This window comes from Bombyx mori, chromosome 27 (genome assembly GCF_030269925.1).
Source record: "Bombyx mori chromosome 27, ASM3026992v2".
NCBI lineage: Eukaryota > Metazoa > Arthropoda > Insecta > Lepidoptera > Bombycidae > Bombyx > Bombyx mori.
The window spans coordinates 6,756,830-6,777,904 of record NC_085133.1 but is presented as its reverse complement, the minus strand read 5'-3'; the positions used below and the strand labels follow the sequence as shown (position 1 = coordinate 6,777,904).

Here is a 21,075-nt window from a genome sequence, read left to right as displayed (position 1 = left end):
ATAATGGTGGTTTATTAACTGTTTAATATCTGTGAAAGTGCACAAATGTGGGAAAATGAAACAAAGCCGCTCGACGTAACTTCTCGGGATCCTCCAAAAAGTCCACTGAAAAAATCTTAGTAAATGACCACCATTTTACTGAGATTATATTATTATTTCATCCCGAATCATCTCATTTAATTTCAACCCAGTTGATTAATGTCTCAAATTAATCATCTTCATTTCATTTCACTCCATAATATCATTTTTCATAAAAATATGGATATAAATTAAAATAAGACATGACTTAAAGGTCTAAGTTACCAGGTCATATAATCCCTTAAAAAAAACTGTTCATTGCCGCGGCAGTTCTCCAAAATAAAACACGGCCATTATTAAGTAATACATATTTATTTATAAATAACGCGCGGTCACATGATATAAATTATGTACAATTAAAATATTAACAGTTAAAATTTATTAAAAAAAAAATTATTTATTTATATATATATATTTAGTTTAGTTCGATGAGTCGCTCGTCGCGGCGATCCCGGTACACCATCAGGTGGCGGTGAGGATGTGCCGGGACAACCGGAACGGGCCGACCGCGATCCGTACGTGGCAGCTTTAATTATTCAAGCTTTTAATGAGAAGCTTCTGTTAGAGGAGGACGTATATAAAACAAAATAAATAAATCGCCCCCGCGTCGCTAGGGACGATCGCTTAAACATTAAAATAAATATGTTTTTTTTTTAAATTAAATAAAAAACCTTTACACACTTTTACTCCGAATTGTATAAAATCGTTTATTTAGCGTACGTATTATTCGTTTCCAGTTATTATATAGGGGGGTGTTTCGACACGGGCGCTCACTAGGTGTCGCCTGTGTTCGCTTGTCGCGTCGTTTCGCTTCTGTCAATGTCAATGTGGTTGTCAATGTCATGGGCTAGTGGTCGGTGACGTTGAGATAGAAGGATGCGAGCGCGTCTCCCTTGGAGCCGACGGCCCGGGCCTGGTACTGGCCGGCGTCCCCCTGGGCGGCGCCCACCAGCTCGAGGCGGTACCGCGCCTCGCCCTCCATGCTGAACCGGTACCGGGGCGAGCTCTCGTCCACCGGCTTGCCGTCCTTCAGCCACTGGAGCTGGAGCGGTGGCTGGAGACGGAATTCGAGTCAGCATATTCATACAAAAACAGCCAATCTAGTTTATAGGCAGACGAGCATAGGGGCCACATGATGGTGAATGGTCACCATTAGAGCCAATTCGCTGTCTACCGTTAAGTACTTTCCACAAGCCTCGTTTGAAAAAGGACATGTCATAGCGCTTGGGAAACCGCGTAGGAGAGCTCATTCCAAATCCGGATGGTAAAACGCGCTGTGGATGAACGTAGTGGCTCCAGGTAGTATAAACCATGACTGATGGGAGGGATGATGAGGTCTTTGCTCACAAGTGAATTCCAAAACTCAGTTTTGTAGTATAATACTTGTCCCAAGCCTCAAACCAAAACGTATTACTGCTTCACGGTAAAATCATAAGTTGGTACGTACCCAAGAGAGTTCACAAGACGTCCTACTACCATCAGTAAAATTGACATTAACGTTGTAATATTTATGGGCGGAGGTAACCACTTCAAATAAGTTGAACTGTGAGCTGAATTTTAAAGTCGTCGCGGCCTAAAAGATAAGACGTCCGGTGCATTCGTATCTAGCGATGCACCGGTGTTCGAATCCCGCTTGATAGTACCAATTTTTCTAATGAAATACGTACTCAACAAATGTTCACGATTGACTTCCACGGTGAAGGAATAACATCGTGTAATAAAAAAATCAAATCTGCAAAATTTTAATTTGCGTAATTACTTTTGTGAGTCCGTGCGGGTAGGTACAATCACTTTGGCTATTTCTGCCGTGAAACAGTAATGCGTTTCGGTTTGAAGAGCGGGGCAGCCATTGTAGCTATATTTGAGACCTTAGAACTTATATTTCAAGGTGGGTGGCGCATTTACGTTGTACATGTCTATGGGCTCCAATAACCACTTAACACCAGGTGGGCTGTACTAAGCAATAACAAGAGAGGGTTAAGTTCGCCGGTGCTGACCTTGTCCAGCTCTGCGGTGAAGACGGCGGGCTCGGTTGCGTTGACGGTGAGCGAGGCGGGGAAGGCCACGTAGTGCGGGGCGGGGGGCGCCTCGCCCGGCACGCGCACCACCACCGAGCACGACGAGAACGACTCGCCGGCGTCGTTGAACGCCTCGCACGTGTATGTACCTATATTACATATCAATCATTAATGACATAAATAAATGTTTGTAGGAACGGAACGGAGTGATATGGAGGAATGACAGATATGGAACATGACTGAGTGAGAGAGATAGGAGATGTCGTGTTAAGGGGTTAGAAAGGAGGCGAATGAGTGCGGAGCATCTAGTTTTATTGCATAAGGAACAGGGAGTAGTTTCCGGACGCGACGACGCTGAGACGCATTGTCACCCGGAAGACGAAAGACGTTGTTACTTAAGACGAAATAAAGCGTCGAGTTTTTGTGAAGTGATCGATCGTTTCACTGGCCCATCCCGAATTTAAAATACCACATGTATATAAGCGTCATCTAGTGACATTAAAGAGAACTAAGCTCGGATAAAACTCGGATAAAAGGGTTATATGAGTCGACTATTATCAAAGCCGGCAATGTGACTTTTGGACAATTATTGGTAAATCAGAAAAACGAATTATTGACTTTGTATTCCATTGGCAGTCACAAAACTCTTCTGAACGACATCTTAGATAAATAACAGGTTAAGTATTAGCCTTTATTTAATGCAGGTTTTGAACCGTATTCTTTGAAGGAGACGATTATATTCAAATCAATCTGTATTGACATATCAATAACATCTTTTTGTTCAAATGCACAGATTGCCACCTTTGATAATAGACGACTCATATATTATAACGACCTTTATGGCTTTGTGGCCGATAATATGTATAATAAATAAATTATGTATAATAATAAATGGGTTATCTAACACTGAAATAAATTTTCAAATCGGACCAGTAGTTTCTGAGATTAGCGCGTTCAAAAAAACAAACTCTTCAGTTTTATCGATACTAATATATAAATCTACGGTGGTTTTTACGGATGTTCCGTTATAACTACTGAACCGTGCATCCGATTGACTTGAAACTTGGTATCCATGTAGAAAATACATGCACTTAATGGATAGGCTAATATTTATATGAGTGTTGGACTCCCTAATAATAATGTTAATTTTAAATGGCGAGTACGACTAGTAATATTAATAAGTACTAGAGGTCCCGCAGTAGTCAAAATTCGACTATAATTAATTGGAATTGTAAGTTTGTACACTATTATGATTGTATTTTGTACTCCTATAATTACAAATTTCGCCAAGACTACACACTATAAAAATATTAACAAAGACAAACAATATTTAATCTCAATTTGACAACAGACGTCAAGAACAAAAGTTTGACAATAAATAGTATGCATGCGTGTGTGCGTCAAATACATGGTATGTAGTGTGTGTAATGTTTTCTTTATGGATTTAATGTATCTTTTATGCATTATTTTATAAAAATATTAGCATTGTACACTTCTTCTCTATATTCTCTATAAGTGTGGAAAATTTCATACTCCTCCGTCCGTGCAATTTTCGTAAAAAGGGATACAGAGTTTTTGCTTCACGTATTAATATATAGATTAAGTATAGATGAGATGATGCAAATGATGATTTCTTATAACAAACGCACCGGCATCCTCTGGGAATATTTCGGCGATGTGCAGCTTGTGTATGTTCGCCTCGCTCGAGTACTGGAAGTCTTTGGACGGTTTGATCTCCTTGTTGTTGTGCAGCCAGACGACATCGAAGCGTTCGGCTCCCACGATCCTGTTCAATATTTTTTAATTTAGCGACATCTATTGATGAAATTCCGTACTAATTGATATACAATTACTTTAACTGCTAAAATAATAATATACGGGTGGACGAGCTCACAACCCACCTGATATCAGGTGGTTACTGGAGCCTATAGACATCTACAACGTAAATGCGCCACCCACCTTAAGATATAAGTTCTAAGGTCTTAGTATAGTTTCAACGACCGTCCCACCCCTCAAGCCGAAACGCATTACTGCTTTATAGCAGAAATAGGGAGGGTGGTGGTACCTACCCGTGCGGACTTATAAGAGGTCCTACCGCCCGTAAAATGTTCAAATATGCACTCTATTATAAGTCCATTAAAGTTCATTATAAAATTGTACTCTATTGGAAATGTCAAAAATAATGTACTGATGGTAAAAAACGCGAAATTAAATCGTAAAGATAGTATTAATTAGGTCTACGACCCACAAAAACAAGTATATATGTATTATTATATTAGATATATATTATTCGTGTAAGATTCGTACCTGCAGGACAGCGTGACCGGGTCGCCGTCGTTGACGACCTGCGAGACGGCGTGGTCCACTATCCTCGGCGGCTTGTCTCCGGCCTTCAGTGCCGCGCTGCCGGCGCTCGTGTCCATTGCTGTCCATACAACACAAAACCATAATTAGTTTCATACTAAGCCAGCATTAGATATCGTAGTGAACGTTACGAATAATCACGTTAGTAACGTCAGACAATAAAATGTTTTGTTTCATGATTCAAAAAATATATTTTTTAAGACGCGCTTATTAGTTATGTAACGAAATATTTGAGCGTAATTTTTATAGACTACAAGATGTGTAATTAACATGAAAGTTTCCAAACGTACCAAGTACCGATGACAATACAACAATTCGACAAATTCGTTTTGATCGCTCTAATATCCCAGGACCATTATCAACAAGACAAAAAGGTGGAAATTAATAGCTAATTTAAACGTGTTTTAAACAATGAAATGTAATTTTGCTATCAAATAAAAACAAATTAATTTTTTTTAACAGAGTTAAGTTTGTTTACTGTTTATATGTTAATTATTTTGATCATAATGCGGGTATGTAACTATAAATTTGATACAAAAGTACTTACGTTTAACTGTAACTATACATTTGGTCTCCACCTCTCCCTGGCTGTTGGTGGCCTTCAGGGAGTACACCCCTTCATCCTCAGGGAACACCTCGTTGATGGCCAACGACGCTACGCCGTTCTTGTATTTCAAGTCCACGACCTTAGAACGGAAACATTTATTTAGCTAGTTTAAATCATGGTCCAATTGGATTGTAACGGTAATCTATATGTAGTAAAGATGAGAGGGACTGCGTTAAGGATTAAATATAGATATATGAAGAAAAATAAAAACAGATTACAATACATTCGTATTGTGTTATTAAAATACCGTCTTTTTAATCGATAAATGAGAGCTTATACGTATTAAACACAAGTACTTATATCCTCACTTGTTTGACCGACTATAACAGTTTAGTGTCCAAATATCAAAAATTAAGTACAGTTCTGACACGTCATTACAGATCCTCCCGATTCATTAACGGTGTTTTTAGGTACCACTAGCACCGGTCACCGTCCGCGCCGAACCCGTCGCTTGTGACGAAGGGCTCGACGAGTAAATTAACCCTCAGACACAGCCCACTGAGTTTCTCGCCGGATCTTCTCAGTGGGTCGCGATTTAGTCTGGTGGTAGATTCTGCGAAGCTCTTGCTAGGGCCAGTGTTAGCAACACTCCGGTTTGAGCCCCGTGAGCTCACCTACTAGTTAAGGTTACGCTGAAATAGCCTTTCAAGGCTATCGGCTTAGATTAGAAAAAAAAAGTAAAAAATAGTAACCTCTGAGGAGTGCAGCGGGCTCGCGTCCTTGTACCAGCGCACGGCGGGCTCGGGGTCGCCGCGCACGGCGCACGACAGCAGCAGCGGCGCCGCGTCGCGCGCGCACAGCGTGGCGGGCAGGCTGCGGGCGAACGTCGGCGCGCACATCGACGAGTCCGCCGCCGGCACTGCACACGCAACGCAACGTCATTGTACATCCGTTACAGAGAGAGAGAGAGAGAGATAGAAAAAAAGTATTCTTTATTGTATTAATTACAAAAAAAACTACTATTGGCGATCTTATAGGTAAAATCTCTTCCAGGCAACCATCAGATGGACAAGAATAATTTGGAAACGAATTCATTAAACTTGTTTTAGGTTATTTTCTTTATTTGGTATTTTGGTAATTATATTTTGTATAATTAGATACTTGCCGAGCATAGATTTACGAAATTCTTATACAATATATAATGCAATTGTATTGGATGACGAGTTGTGTGCGACTGTCTTACTCTGCAATGGCTCGATACATTGCAAACTCACCTCATGCATGATAAGCTAACTTCAGCCAGCACATTTATCATACATCTGTTGCAGCTTTTTTTATTGCTTAGACGGATGGACGAGTTCACGATCCACCTGGTGTTAAGTGGTAAACCTCTACAACATAAATGCTACCACCCACGCACGCTGTTTCACGGCAGAATTGTTTCAGGGTGGTGGTACAGCTATTTATTCTATTTTTTTAATTATACTTAAACACCAGACAAATCAAATTTTTTGAATGAATGAATATCATATCGATGAATTTCTACATACAAGTTTTTTAGTATGAAAATTTTACATATATATTTAATTAGACTTTAAAAGTTCAAGCACACATTGTGAGCACGTACTTATCAATTCCTTGGTGGCGCTTCTGGACCGCGACGACGCGTCCGAGTCGAGTCTGGATCCGTATTTCTTCTTCGCGTCCACGGAGCTCTGTGGGGAGTACTTCGGACGAGGACCCGTCTTCGATGGAGGGTCTATCGTCACCTGAAAATATCAAACATTTTAAATGAAACAAAAAGAATATAATTACACTTGAACATAATGTATATTGACGACGGTAAGAAATTTGATTAAAAATGGCTATGTGAAAAGCATAGCTGCATATGCTGTGCAAAATTTAATCGGAATATTTATTATATAGTTACTAATTGATTACAAGGTCTGTTTCAGTAATACAGTGTGACTTATTAGCTATTCGGAAATAAAATTAATATATTTTTACCGGCACTGGTATATTTAAATGTGAATCGAAAAATTAAAGACATAAGGTTGAATTTTGTTTTTCAATGCACCATATAAGAACATTTCAATACGGTTATTGGCTTTAGAATAGTATTTACACAGCTAATCGCATATAACTTCATACACAGTCCAGTAGTCGAATCACCACATAGCTATGAATATAAAAGGTCTGATGTCGGGCTATCACGTCCTTACGAATCCATCAGATCCAATAACCTTTGTATTAGACGCCTTCAGCTCTAACACTAGGAGCAGGCTTAGGGACCCCGGTAACCGTATTCGTCGAACTCGACAAAGAGTTTGACGTGCAACCTAAACCATGCATCTTCTCGCCGGATCTTCGCCAGTTATGTCTCCTTCGGAGGCGCTCGGGCTGCTGTTAGCAAATTCCACTCCTCCTGGCTGAGCCTTTACTCGCCCACCTGTCCTGGTGAAACTGGAAAGGCCTCCGCGCCACCAGTAATCCTTCAATCATAAACAATAAATGTGTGGCTACCTTCGTCTTGGTGATGATGGGCGGCGGGGCGGGCTTCAGCGGCTTCTCGATGTACCTCCGGTCGCCCGAGTGTAAGAAGTTGTGCACCATCCGCTGTTGTTCGGGTGACGTCACCTCGCCTGCGTCACGCGCTCCAAGTTAGTGGGGTCGGGCACGGTTAATTGTACAGGTATTTGTTAGGATTTTAATAGTTTTCTATTATAGTCACATAGTACATGTAAGGATTGCGAATGAAACTGTTTAATCAATTATTTTAGAATTAGAAAGTATCGGTTCCACCCTCTCTATAATATAGCTTACATTTTTTTTACCTTTTAACTTCAAACTAATTTTAAGTTGCATTTTGCACAAATAGCAATGCGGTTGACTACTGTTGAAGATTGATGACTAAACGAAACTTCTACAGGACTCATAGTCTGTTATGCTGGTTTTGGATCATTTACACCAGAGAATGCACAATGGTCTGCCAGTTGAGACCAAACTCCACAACGGGCAGAAGTTTGACCTGCTCTGTTTGGGGCTACTTGGAATTCCTTCATAGGAGGGTAGAAGTATTTCTGTCGTATATATTTTTAATTTTTTTAATTTAGGAAGGTAAGTCCTTCCTAAATTAAAAAAATACTTCTACCCTCACTAATTACAATTACTTTGTTCTCGAATAATTCCTAAATCCTGCTAGACACTACTTTGTAGTACTCCTGAGGATCGTTGCTTTGTTCTCCCCTGAAGGGTAGGATGGCTGTATTTCTATTGCAACTTCTACGGGCAAAGGCATTATCTACGTAATGCCCGTGATCTTCGTTAACCATTTAGTGGGCGTCTAGTTAAGATAGTGAAGCTAGAAGCCGTACCTTCAACGATAACGACGCACGAGGTCTCGTCGGTGCCGTGCACGTTGGTGGCGACGCACGTGTACTTGCCGCTGTCCTCGGGCCGACAGTCTATGATCTCCATGGTCACGACGCCGTCCGAGTGCGCCATCGCGTAGTCGTACTTCGACAGCTCGCGTTTGTCCTTGTACCTGATGTCAAACGATCGTTAGCGTTGTTGTCTTGCAGTGTGTGAGTGAGAGAGGGACAGTGTGAGTGAAAGAGGGAGAGTGTGAGTGAGAGGGAGAGTGAGTGAGAAAGGGAGAGTGTGTGTGAGAGAGGGAGAGTGAGTGAGAGTAGGAGATTGTGAGTGAGAGAGGGGGGGTGTGAGAGAGGGGGGGTGTGAGTGAGAGAGGGGGGGTGTGAGTGTGAGAGACTGAGAGTGTGAGTGAGAGAGAGGTAGAGTGCGGGCGACGTACCACTTGACGGTGGGCGTGGGCTTGCCGCTGAGGCAGCACAGCAGCTTGCAGGTGTCGCGCGCCTGCATGACGCGCGGCCGCAGCTGGAAGGTGAAGGCGGGCGCCGTCTCGCTGGTCTCCTGCCAGAACGTGTAGGGCAGCGGCTCGCGGCGCCGCGGGGCCTCCGACACGTGCGTGCGCTGGACTTTGGGCACGGCTGGATGCACAAACATACAACATTGTTACACTGCTTATTCATTTATATATAAGTTTTATATTCAGAAAAAAAATGGATATGAAACTTCATAAATAGAATGAATGAAAAACTTGAGTTGTCATTTATCATAATGGAATTATTCATAATTCAAGAATTACCAGAAATAATTACAGATTGAATACGTTAGGTTATCGACAAAAAAACATTGTGAATTTCGGTCCTAATATACACACACAAATTTATTAAATAAGAATAAAAAAATAAAAAAAACAAAGAAAAAAAATTTATCAACTAACAGGACTGACTAATTCTTCAGTTGTCTTCCAAACCAAAGTTTTCTTTATAAATAAGGCTCACAGATTCTACAAAAAATCTTTTATCACTGCACACAATGACATGAGCAGTGAACCAACACCGATATTAATAGAGATCGAACTGAACTTTCAAATGGTCCACTGAAAATAGATTTGCATTCTCGACCTAGTTCCTGACCGATGACCGAATGACGACCGACACAATCACTGTCTCTACATTTAATTATCTCATTCGTTCGTACTGACGTCGTGTCAACGTTCACTTTGAACGACCGACTCGTCGATCGATCTCGGACCAGATATTTAGTTCATTCTAGAGGACTTAATGAGATATAATTTGCAATACTAGATGATGACCGAGCTTTGCTCGGTATTTTTTTTATAACGCCATCTTGTTGTGTCTTTAAAGCAGTTAGTTGCTCTCAATTAAGAAAAATAGTATTATTATTAGCCAATAGATGTCGGGAAGAGTCTCGATAAAGTTGATTACTGAAAACACGAATAAAACAACATTTTCTGAAGATAAATCGTAGCTAGATCGATATATCGCCCCCGAAATCCCCTGTATATTAAATTTTATGAAAATCGTTGGAGCCGTTTCCGATATTCAAATTATATTACCAGAATTGCTCGTGTAAAGGTATAAGATAAGATATAGGCAAGCATCGTTTTTTTATAGTCACTCGAAGTATAAACATTAATGATGCAAAATCTTTTCAAAATTAGCAGTGGTGTTTTATTTATTTATTTATTTATTAAGTCGCACCAACAAAGTAATCATCAATACAAAACATTGACAAATTGACAAAAGTTCATGGCAGATGTCACCTATATTATAGGTGCAATCGACAGTGCATTAACATCAAAAAAAAAAAATACAGCTAAGATTTGAATACATTTCATTCATTGCTTAAGATTAATTTAATTGGGAGATGATCCGCGACAGATTTTTCCTGTAAGTAGTGAGACAATCAGAAAAAACATCTATTTCTGGAAGAGTTCTTAATAGAGGCTAAATGGTACGTCGTAAAAATGATCATTGAGAAAAATCGATCGTCTGTATATACACGAACTCTACAGCGAAGGTGTGCGTTGACATGACGAGTGTCTTGGCAATCGGGATGGGATTACCCTAACCCGTGTCAATATGTGAAGAGAGAGAATCAATAGTTGACGATATGGTCAATGGTCATATATAAACAGAAGAATTCGATGTGTCGGTACGTCACTGAGGTACTCACGTTGCACATTCAGGAATACCACTTCCTCCCTGAAGCCGTAGTGGTTCTCCGCCCTGATGATGTACTCGCCGCGATCCTCCAGCTTGACGCGGTTTATGATGAAGTAATAATCGTCGCCGGCGTATCTGTTGACAACAACGTTATCAGGACCAAGAAACATCAAAGGGTCTTTATCTGATGGCGAATTGTTGGTGATAAGGCATGTAACAAACCTGGGCCTTTGTCAACTTTTGCCAAGAATGTCATACGTTTCGGTATGAAGGATGAAACTGATGTACCTCTGAATGAAACTGGTTACTGGTGGTAGGACCTCTTGCGAGTCCGCACGGGTAGGTACCACCGCCCCGCCTATTTCTGTCGTGAAGCAGTAATGCGTTTCGGTTTGAAGGGCGGGGCAGCCGTTGTAACTATACTGAGACCTTAAAACTGATATCTTAAGGTGGGTCGCGCATTTACGTTGTAGATGTCTATGGGCTCCAGTGACCACTTAACACCAGGTGGGCTGTGTGCTAGTCCCCCATCTGGACCCCGTCTAAGCAATAAAAAAAAATAGCTCGTGACGTACCTCTTCATGAACTTGACGGACTGGCGCAGCTCGTGGTTGTTCCGGGACCAGGTGACGGTGGGCGTGGCGCACGCGATGATGCGGCAGTACAGCTTCACGGACTGGCCCTCGTAGCAGAACGCCGACTGCGGCTTGATCACGAAGCGCGGCGCCGCCTGCCGACGGTCTGCCGAGCGATAACCGACCTTAGTGTCGCACTCACAAGCTCCATTGTGCATTGGAAGCGTCAACAGATATGTTTAAGTTGGAAAAGCTATTTTAAAATATTTAGAGAGAGAGAGAGAGAATACACTTTATTGCACATCAACACAATTTACATTCAAACGGTCAAAAAGCTGATACATTTGTACAATAGGCGGTCTAATTTACAGAAATTCTGGAAAATATAAAAATATAGCAGGTATTATAAGGGTATATATATATTTATAAGGTGATTTAGACCGATGAGTATTATAGTCTTATAGTGTAAGTTGATGTACAAAATAATATGTGCGTATTGTGTTGCTTTTGTTTTTTTGTAACTTAAATTTCTCTTCTCCGTTCACTTTCTACTTATATGTGATTTTGATTGTGGAAACAAACTTGGTTATTGTTTTAACTATTTTTCCAAATATTATATGTTTGTATTGTACTGTTTGTTTCCCAAATTAATAAATTATGTTCGTTATATTAACCATGATAACAATCGCTTCTGACCACACAAATGACGACATGATTCTTTTTCTCTCTTTTAAAAATAAGCTAATTCCGAAATCGTTCTAGGGTTAGCTCACCGAACTGTCCGTCGTATATCTTCCACTTCTCGATGAGGAGTTTCCTGAGCGAGCTGTACTCGCTGAGTCTGCCGATCGGCAACTTGAATGACGACCAGTTCTACAAACAAAATGTTTTTATATCGAATTAGAATCTCGATAATTATTTGTTACTATCGTGGATGTGTGGTAGTCAACTTCACTAGACTCCGAGAACGCCTCGAGTCATGGCGTCAAAGTTTCGACTAACACACAAATAGCTCTGCTGTACCAGTTATGGACCCCGGTGCATAGTGAATTATTTTTATGCCAGTGCATAATAAATGCCAGTGCCAATAAAATATCTACTGTTACTAATAATTCGTTAACCTGAACACCAATAGGATATTATTATTGATTAAGTCCATAAATCACGTAAGATGAGCTTTGATTTGAAATACGTAAATTTATTGGTATTAGTCGAAAACTATTGAGATTTAAAATTCAGTACAATCGAAGTATTTGTATCATTTTAGTCAAAAGTTTATCAGTGTTTTAGGGATTGCTGATGTTTCAAGAACACGCTGACGCGAGAACGCGAGCAGTTTATCCGTCCCACCTCGTATCTCTCCCGGAGCCTGTTCCTCATGGCTTCGTATCTCCTCGCCTCGATGGTGGCGGTGCGACTAGAGGCCGCGTCGCCGGCCAGCCACTTGTGAACCAGGCACTCGTGGGCGGTCATACGTTTTCTATAATAACAACGAAATTAATTAATTTAATTTAACTATTTAAATAAACCCTTAAAAGTCTTGATGGTGGATCAAAATCAACTGGTCATAACGTAGCTTCTATAAAGGAACAAAAAAATTGACGCCCATTCGGAAATCGTTACTATAGATGTAGCCAAAGTATAAAAAACAATACGTAACTAAGTTCGCAAATATTATAAAAACCAAATTATACTAGAAAAAAAAAAACAATAATCGATTATTTGTAGACCTCAAAATTGATAAAATATAAAAAGAAAGTTATACACTCACATGGATCTCCGTTAAGATTGATTATTTAGAAGTAACAGTATACATGGACGATATTGTAGTGGTAAGGGGAAACTTCAATAACGACACGAACGTAGCAACAATATTACTTACATGTAACTGACAATATATTTAATCCACGGTTAGGTTAACGGAGACAAGCTGGACGCTCTTAGACAAGACAAAGACAAGACCACTTGAAGAACGTTAAATTAAACATACAACGCGAATCCGTGCCACGATCACTACACGCAGACTAATGAGCGGTATTAATTATACGTACTCCTTGTTCTTAATGAGCAGCCTCCTGATGAAGTCCTTGGCGTCGTCGGAGACGTGCTGGAAGGCTTCCTCGTCGAACTCCCAGTCGCAAGCCTTTACGTTCTTGAGCGTGTCAATGTCGTTGTTGCCGGCGAATGGCGACAGTCCGGATAATCTATTAATGAAAGTGGGTGAATGAAGAGGAGTGATATTGTGTGATTTGTTTTATTGTGTCTGTTTAGTATTTCGTCAGGTTTAAATGCGTAATAACGGTGGTTTATTAACTGTTTAATATCTGTGAAAGTGGACAAATGTGGGAATATGAAACAAAGTCGCTGGTCGTAGCTTCTAGGGATCCTCGAAAAAGTCCATTGAAAAAATTTCAGTAAACGACCACCATTTTACTGAGATTATATGTCATCCAATATCATTCAGAATCAGATCATCATCTCATTTCATTTAATTCCATCCCTGTTGATTAATGTCTCAAATTAATCATTTTCATTTAATTTCATTTCACTCCAAATTATCATTTTTCATAAAAATAAGAATATAAATTAAAATAAGACGACTTAAAGGTCTTAGTTACCAGGTCATAAAATCCCTTAAAAAAAAATAATTTTATTTTTCTTTGTAAGCTGAATACATTGTCAACAAGACTACTTACAGCACATAGGCCAGTACTCCCACGGCCCACATGTCCGTGTAGAAGCCGACCGGTTCCCTCTCTACGATCTCCGGAGCGGCGAACTCTGCGGTTCCAGTCGAGATCTTCACCACTTCGTTCGGGTCCAGCTTCGTCGCTAATCCGAAGTCGATGATCTGTTAATGTTTCAAAAGGTAATTTAGTCACATGATAATTTGAAATAGCTACATCTGAAGAGCTGTCATCCAAGACCCAGATGATGATGACATGATTAATTATATATAGCGTATATTTTATTTGTTAACCATAAATTCATTTAATGAATCAAACAAAGAAGCCATACTACTATTCCTTTCATTACTAGGTTAGTTGTATATAGCGTATTTCTTATTTATTAACCAAAAATTTTTTTAACGAATCACACAAAGAAGCTATGCTACTATGCCTTTCATTACTAGGGTAGTTATATATAGCGTATTTCTTATTTATTAACCAAATTTTTTTTTAATGAATCTCACAAAGAAGCTATACTACTATTCCTTTCATTACTAGGGTAGTTATATATAGCGTATTTTTTATTTATTAAACCAAAAATTGATTTAATTAATCACACAAAAAAGTTGTACTACTGTTCCTTTCATTACTAGGATAGTCTAGTAATATATTTTGAGTCTCAATCCCTCTCGATTTTAACGGACCTTAACGTCGGTTCCGGTCCTGGTCTGGCACATGACGTTCTCGGGCTTGAGGTCGAGGTGTATGATGTTCTGCTCGTGCATGTGCCTCACGCCCTCGCAGATCTGCCTCATGTAGTGCGCGGCCTCCGCCTCGCTCATGTTGTAGCCGGGCTCCGTAATGCGCTCGAACAACTCGCCGCCGGACAGGCTGCGAACAAAATTAGCATTTATAGTTATATTGTTTAGGGCCAAAGAAATGTCGAGCTAGTAAAATTTGAAAGAAGCTTTATTTTTGTAAAACAGATAAAAGGAAGTCCGATGAGCTAAAAAAACTTTCGAAAACTGGTCGTAGGACCTCTTGTGAGTCCGCGCGGGTACTTACCACCGCCCTGCTTATTTCTGCCGTGAAGCAGTAATGCGTTTCGGTTTGAGGGGTGGGACGGCCGTTGTAACTATACTTGAGACCTAAGAGCTTATATCTCAAGGTGGGTGGCGCATTTACGTTGTAGATGTCTATGGGCTCCAATAACCACTTAACACCAGGTGGGCTGTGAGCTCGTCCACCCATCTAAGCAATAAAATAATAAATATTCCGACCATATAGATACCGAAAAAAGAAAACTCACAACTCGAATATGAGCACCATCTCGTCATCGTCCTCGAAGGCGTCGTGCAAGTTGATCAGCTTCCTGTGGTGCAGCTGGTTCATGATGTCGATTTCCTTCTTGATGAGCTCCTTCTCCATGGCCCCGGCGACCGGGATGAACTTGGCCGCGAAGATGTTGCCGGTGGCGCGCTCGCGGCAGCGGTGCACCACGCCGAACGCGCCTGTGCCTACAACAGTGCGGTGCACCTCATGCGTCTGTGCCGCGACAGCGAGACCGGACCAGGGCTGTCACAGTCCAGATCTACATATATGTATTTTTGTTGAAAATTCATAAATTCGGGTCTAGGGCTGTCACAGTCCAGATCTATATATAGGTATTTTGGTTGAAAATTCATAAATTCGGGTCTAGGGCTGTCACAGTCCAGATCTATATATAGGTATTTTGGTTGAAAATTCATAACTTCGGTCTAGAGCTGTCACAATCCAGATCTATATATAGGTAGTTTTTAGTAAAAAGCCCACAGTATTTTTGTTTAAAATTCGTAAATTGGGATCTACTAGGGCTGTCACAGTCCAGATCTATATATAGGTATTTTTGTTGAAAATTCATAAATTCGATTTTAAAATAATGACCTAATATTAATAGGTGACTCATTTGAATCTTATTGCTCGCTAATACGTTTCAAAATCGTCAAGCGCTAGTCCAAACTCAGGACATAAGGCATTCACGCAATATTTTATTTAAAAAAAAAACTATGTAGCTTCGTACTAATAAAGAAAACATCTAATAGAGCGCATTCTCGTTAAGTATATAACGTTCATTGTACGTAAAATACATAATAATATATGATAATATGAAGCCGCAAAACCGTGCATTTAACTACCTACAAGAAAAATGTCCTTAAGTGAACTTATTATTATCATTGTATCCTAGGGTCACTGGAAAGTGTTTTTTGTTTAAAGAATGTATGTAAAATGTCTTTTTTTTGTGTATGTGTGTTCGTGTTCGTGTATTAAATTTTATGGACGTAAACAAATAATAAAATACTCTTTAATTAATAATTTCAATTTAACTAATTTTGGGTTTGTTTAAAAAAAATATACCACTAATAAGACCTATTTGTAGACTAAATCGATATTAAGTTTTCCAATAACCCTAATCTCAGTAACACATGTATCTAAGTTCATAGCGCATGCTCAATATTTGAAGGAAACAAAAAATTGCATTAAGTAAATATATAATAGTATGCGTGTGAGAGAGAGATGCAGATAGAGAGATGCACTACATCGATCTATTCACACACAGACCTCCGCTTCGATTCCTTTTACCGGTCGCCTTCACGAAGTCACCTGCGAAATTCAACTCTATGTACACTTCGAATAGAGTTCAACGTTCTATTCTGCATTATGTTAGTAAATACTATGTTAATGGTATGTAAAAAAAATCACTTAAATCTCACAAGCAACTTCATGAGTGCGGTTTAGTTTTAAATCGATAATAGCATGCGCATTTATCGAAAAATTCATCGATAGTTACAATCGATTTAAAAAACGATCTGGAATAATTCTAAGTACTGCCCTACATTATTTTGTTTCACAATTTCTCAAACAGTGTATATATACATGTGGAGTGTTCAAATATAAATAATTATAATATCACTACGATGCGTTGTTTCTTCTATCCTCCCTTAGACTCGATGTAAAAATACTCCGATACAAACACGCTAAACCATAGACAGTAGATTTCACTGAACAAACCCGAGTAGGACTCACCAATCTCTTCTAGTATGTCGTATTTGTCGTAAACCGAGCACGTGTTGATGTCCACGGGCTGCGGCACGTACTTGCTGTAGATGTCGAACACGTAGCTGTCGTAGTCCTTGACGGGGCCGTGGTCTGCGTTCGTGCGGATGCGTTTGCCTGATTCGTCCACTGAACAAAAAAGTAATAAAGCTTTTATTATCTAGCTCTAGTCGTGTTATGAGCTTGTTTGGACACATCATGCGGTCTCCTAAACATGAATTAGAGCTCATAATTTCGGGTCACATAGAGGGTAAGTGCGCCGTGGGCAGAACTACAGCCAATCGGTCAGATCTAGTTAAAAAAGCGGTTGGTGGTATACCGTGCGATCCATGTCATCCATGATCGAACGCTGGGGAGGAAAGTCACATGTGTATGTGATCTTCAGCAATGAGAGAACAATGAAGATGAAGAGTCGAGGAAGTCTTTGTAATATGGAATCTGGATATGAAGCAGATTTTTATACTAATTGTATTGGTCGTAGGGTGTCACCTGACCCCATGCTGGTAGATACCACCAGCCTACCTATTTTTACCGTGAAGAAGTAATGCGTTTCGGTTTGAAGGGTGGGGCAGACGTTGTACTGTAAAACTGAGACTTAGAACTCATGTCTCAAGATACGTGGCGGCATTTACGTTGTTGATGTCTATGGGCTCCGGTAGCTTAACACCGGCAGAGAAAGACACGAGGTTGTGTAAGACTTTAACGATGTGAAGAACACATCTAAGTCGACGAGAGCTGGAGAGAAGTTTGACTCTACCACCTTACGGAAAGGGAGATGATAGGAGAGATATTTCTTGAGGTACGATAGCACGTAGCCTCGGGTTTCTCTAAGATTTAACCAAACAAACAAACAATTAGACAAAACCGTCATTATAATTACAAATTGTTCAATCCAGTAGCGTAATGTCGTTTTGTTACTAATCACAATGCGACATTAATATGCACCGCGAAAACAAACTTTATTCGCACTTTTTGTTTTGCTTAGATGGGTGAACGAGCTCACAGCCCACCTGGTGTTAAGTGGTTACTGGACCCCATAGACATCTACAACGTAAATGCGCCACCCACCATGAATTCTAAGGTATCAGTATAGTTATAACGGGTGCCCCATCCTTCAAACCGAAACGCATTACTGTTTCACGGCAGAAACATGCGTCCTAAAAGTCGAGCTTTCAAAACATGAGTTGCGAACAAAAGTTTACCCGGGTATTCCTTCTTCTTGAGTTCCTTTTTAACGATCGCCTTGGTCTGCACGAGCGAGGTCGGCTCGCTGGGGTCCGACCGGCCGTATATGTTCTCAGCGTACACCCTGAACTCGTACTGCTTGCCCGGGACCAGACCGGTTATAGCCATTGTCGTGAACCTGCACAATAAGCGATATTAGTATCCGACTAGCTGTACCCGTCCGCTTCACTGGACATTTAAAATTAGCATTATTATTTCTCACTCCCACAAAGATTCTCATCATTAACGCCCCCGCAACTGATGTAGGGAGTCCAACACTCATATAAATATTAGCCTATCCATTAAGTACACGTATTTTCTACATGGATACCAAGTTTCAAGTCAATCGGATGCACGGTTCAGTAGTTATAACGGAACATCCGTAAAAACCACTGTAGATTTATATATTAGTATAGACAAAACGCACAATGTAAAACTAATGATTGCGAGGGCGGTACAGCACCTGGTATTCCCGACCCTGATCCAGCTGGTCATGGGGTGCTCTCGCTTCTCGACCAGGTAGTTGGTGATGTCGGAGCCGCCGTCCCACACCGGGGCGCGCCAGCTCAGCGCCAGCGAGTCCACGCCGATGCTGTCCACCGCTGGGAAGCGCGGTGGGTCCGGCCGATCTAATTCATAGTTAATGTGATATTAGATTTTAATTTTTAATGTGTATAGTGATCGTTTATCGATTTCATAGAACTAAATTATTGTTAGGTAAAAAATTTAAATAACAATTTTTTTTATTTTTAAAGAAAAGTAGACTGTCCTTCGTTGAGGAGCTGAAGGGATGCCAACATAATATTAAATTATCTCTGTCATTTGTGATCCACAATCCCTATGGATACTTTATCCTAAGCATTGATTTGTACCAATTTGTGTATTGACGAGGAAACTCAAGGCTGATATATATCAATTTTTTGTTTTAATTGGACCATCCTGCTTATTTTTGTACAGCAATAAGTTGGCACGTAAAAGAAAATAAGAAAATTCGACCGCATATCTCAAATCCATTGTATTTAGACTGTAATGGTGTTCAAATGTCCACACAGCAGTTATTCTCGTAAAAATCGTTAAGTAAGAGAGAATTCGGTAGGCAGCGGCTTGGCTCTGCTCCTGGCATTGTTGAAGTACATGGGCGACGGTATCCACTCACCATCAGGTGGGCCGTGTGCTCGTCTGCCTAAAAGGGCAATAAAAAAAAAAGAATATCTCTGGTGTCTTCTCGACATAGAGAGTCCTGGCAGCCTCGCGTGCAACTGACCGCTGATCTCAATGTTGATGATGGCCGTGTCCTGCCCCAGCTCGTTCTCTGCCGTGATCCTGTAGGGACCAGAGTCGATCTTGCTCGCGTCGCGGATGGTCAGGATGGCGTGACGTTCTGAAATTATTCGACATTTGTTATTCGGTCTTCATAATTCATAGTTTATTCTATCGATATTAAAAGTATCAATATACTACAGGACTACTAGCGCCACCTGTTATCCGCTGATAGTAGTCTGACAGTCATCCGCAGTGCCTACAACTACCCCGAGATGCATCGCAATTCCATCAACGGCTTACAAACGGATAGAGAACAAATGTACACTCCTACATAATTTTTAAAAACTTAGTTTTCTAAATAGCATGTGTTTCTACTTGACAGCCGAACTAGGGTATTGTTTCTTAACAATTGACATGTTGACTGATGATATCTCAATCGTACAGGACGTTAAAGGTGAGCCCGTCTTAGTGCGTGATATGCACTCACTTAGCGTATAGTCTCAACCCAAATCGCTTCCTCACATTCGATACTATTTCTAGAAACTTGAGAATTTCTGCAAATAGTTTACTATGTTCTTCACTAAATGTACCTAAGTCAATCATGTATACAATATTCAGCTGGTGTGCAGTATATGAGAAAGGCCGAAATAACAGTGCGGTACATATTTGGAGTGTCCTGACAAGGACTGATGAGGTGAATGTTGAACATAGAAGGGCACAAAACAAGATATACCTTTCCTCTCCACGTGATAGTGAAGTCCAGACTCGATGGTCTCTCCCTCCCTGACCCAAGTGATCTTGGGTATGGGGTGTCCGGTGAAGGGGATCTTGACGACCACGTTCTCGCCCTTGTCGAAGTAGGCGGTGACGCGGAACCGAGGTGGCACGTTCAGTTTCGGGGCGGCTGTTCGATTTAATAACAATTTAATATTTGAGAATAATTTAAATTTTGAGGGTAATTAAAACTTAGATTATGCTATTTTTTTTCCTACCTATGCTGATAGCCTTGAGAGGCTATTTCAGCTTCGCCCTAACGTGTGTAGGTGAGCTCACGGGGCTCAAACCGGAGTGTTGCTAACACTGATCCTAGCAAGAACCGGAGTGTTGCTAACACTGATCCTAGCAAGAACCGGAGTGTTGCTAACACTGATCCTAGCAAGAGCCGTGCTTCGCAGAATCTACCACCGGATCGGAAACGCGACCCACTGAGAAGATCCGGCGAGAAACTCAGTGGGCTGTGTTTGTTGGTTAATTTACTCGCCGAGCCCTTCGTCGCAAGCGAAGGGTTCGACGAAAAGCTCTCGTACAGCGGCGTATCGCTCTCTTTCACAAGCAAACCATTAAGGCTGTTACATTATATATGGCTATGCTATTAAGCACTGTTTGCACCTTCATCAATATCAAGATAGAGAACTCATATTCTTCATTAATTTTAACGCATTTATTAATACCACTGGTGTGTTAACGATACAATTATGATGTTAATATTTTGAATGACCATAATAATTTTGATACTGAATGTTCTTCAAAACAGCGTTCGCAATACAATATAATACACGAGTTAAGTTATCGATTTTCATTCGTGACGTCACTTACAAGTCACGTCCTTAGATGATATTTGGGACTTAAATTATTTTATATGACGACGCTTGCAGCTGAAAGTAAGTATTGTACTTTTTGACGAAGCATGTT

At 40.5% G+C, this 21,075-nt stretch overlaps 1 protein-coding gene across 39 annotated transcripts in view; it reads right to left on the bottom strand.

Annotated features, from left to right (window-relative positions):
* Positions 1-371: 371 nt before the first annotated feature.
* The window catches only part of LOC105842996 (twitchin), a 150,228-nt gene continuing 129,524 nt past the window's right edge, over positions 372-21,075 (bottom strand). For 35 of the 39 annotated variants that reach the window (XM_062676528.1, XM_062676513.1, XM_062676517.1 and 32 more), the window contains 24 exons: positions 20,117-20,287; positions 19,385-19,501; positions 18,584-18,749; positions 18,099-18,259; positions 16,867-17,025; positions 16,402-16,443; positions 15,113-15,320; positions 14,508-14,694; positions 13,831-13,985; positions 13,186-13,338; positions 12,485-12,614; positions 11,908-12,007; positions 11,135-11,300; positions 10,570-10,694; positions 8,819-9,014; positions 8,382-8,551; positions 7,531-7,649; positions 6,635-6,776; positions 5,760-5,926; positions 5,008-5,146; positions 4,404-4,521; positions 3,746-3,882; positions 2,076-2,245; positions 372-1,132 (listed from right to left, as the gene is read on the bottom strand). In XM_062676528.1, coding sequence (XP_062532512.1) covers positions 926-1,132; positions 2,076-2,245; positions 3,746-3,882; positions 4,404-4,521; positions 5,008-5,146; positions 5,760-5,926; positions 6,635-6,776; positions 7,531-7,649; positions 8,382-8,551; positions 8,819-9,014; positions 10,570-10,694; positions 11,135-11,300; positions 11,908-12,007; positions 12,485-12,614; positions 13,186-13,338; positions 13,831-13,985; positions 14,508-14,694; positions 15,113-15,320; positions 16,402-16,443; positions 16,867-17,025; positions 18,099-18,259; positions 18,584-18,749; positions 19,385-19,501; positions 20,117-20,287 — 3,605 coding nt within the window. In that variant the 3' untranslated portion in view covers positions 372-925. The remainder of the gene's footprint in view (positions 1,133-2,075; positions 2,246-3,745; positions 3,883-4,403; positions 4,522-5,007; positions 5,147-5,759; positions 5,927-6,634; positions 6,777-7,530; positions 7,650-8,381; positions 8,552-8,818; positions 9,015-10,569; positions 10,695-11,134; positions 11,301-11,907; positions 12,008-12,484; positions 12,615-13,185; positions 13,339-13,830; positions 13,986-14,507; positions 14,695-15,112; positions 15,321-16,401; positions 16,444-16,866; positions 17,026-18,098; positions 18,260-18,583; positions 18,750-19,384; positions 19,502-20,116; positions 20,288-21,075) is intronic. The other 4 variants (XM_062676547.1, XM_062676548.1, XM_062676515.1 and 1 more) reach the window with 1 other exon arrangement.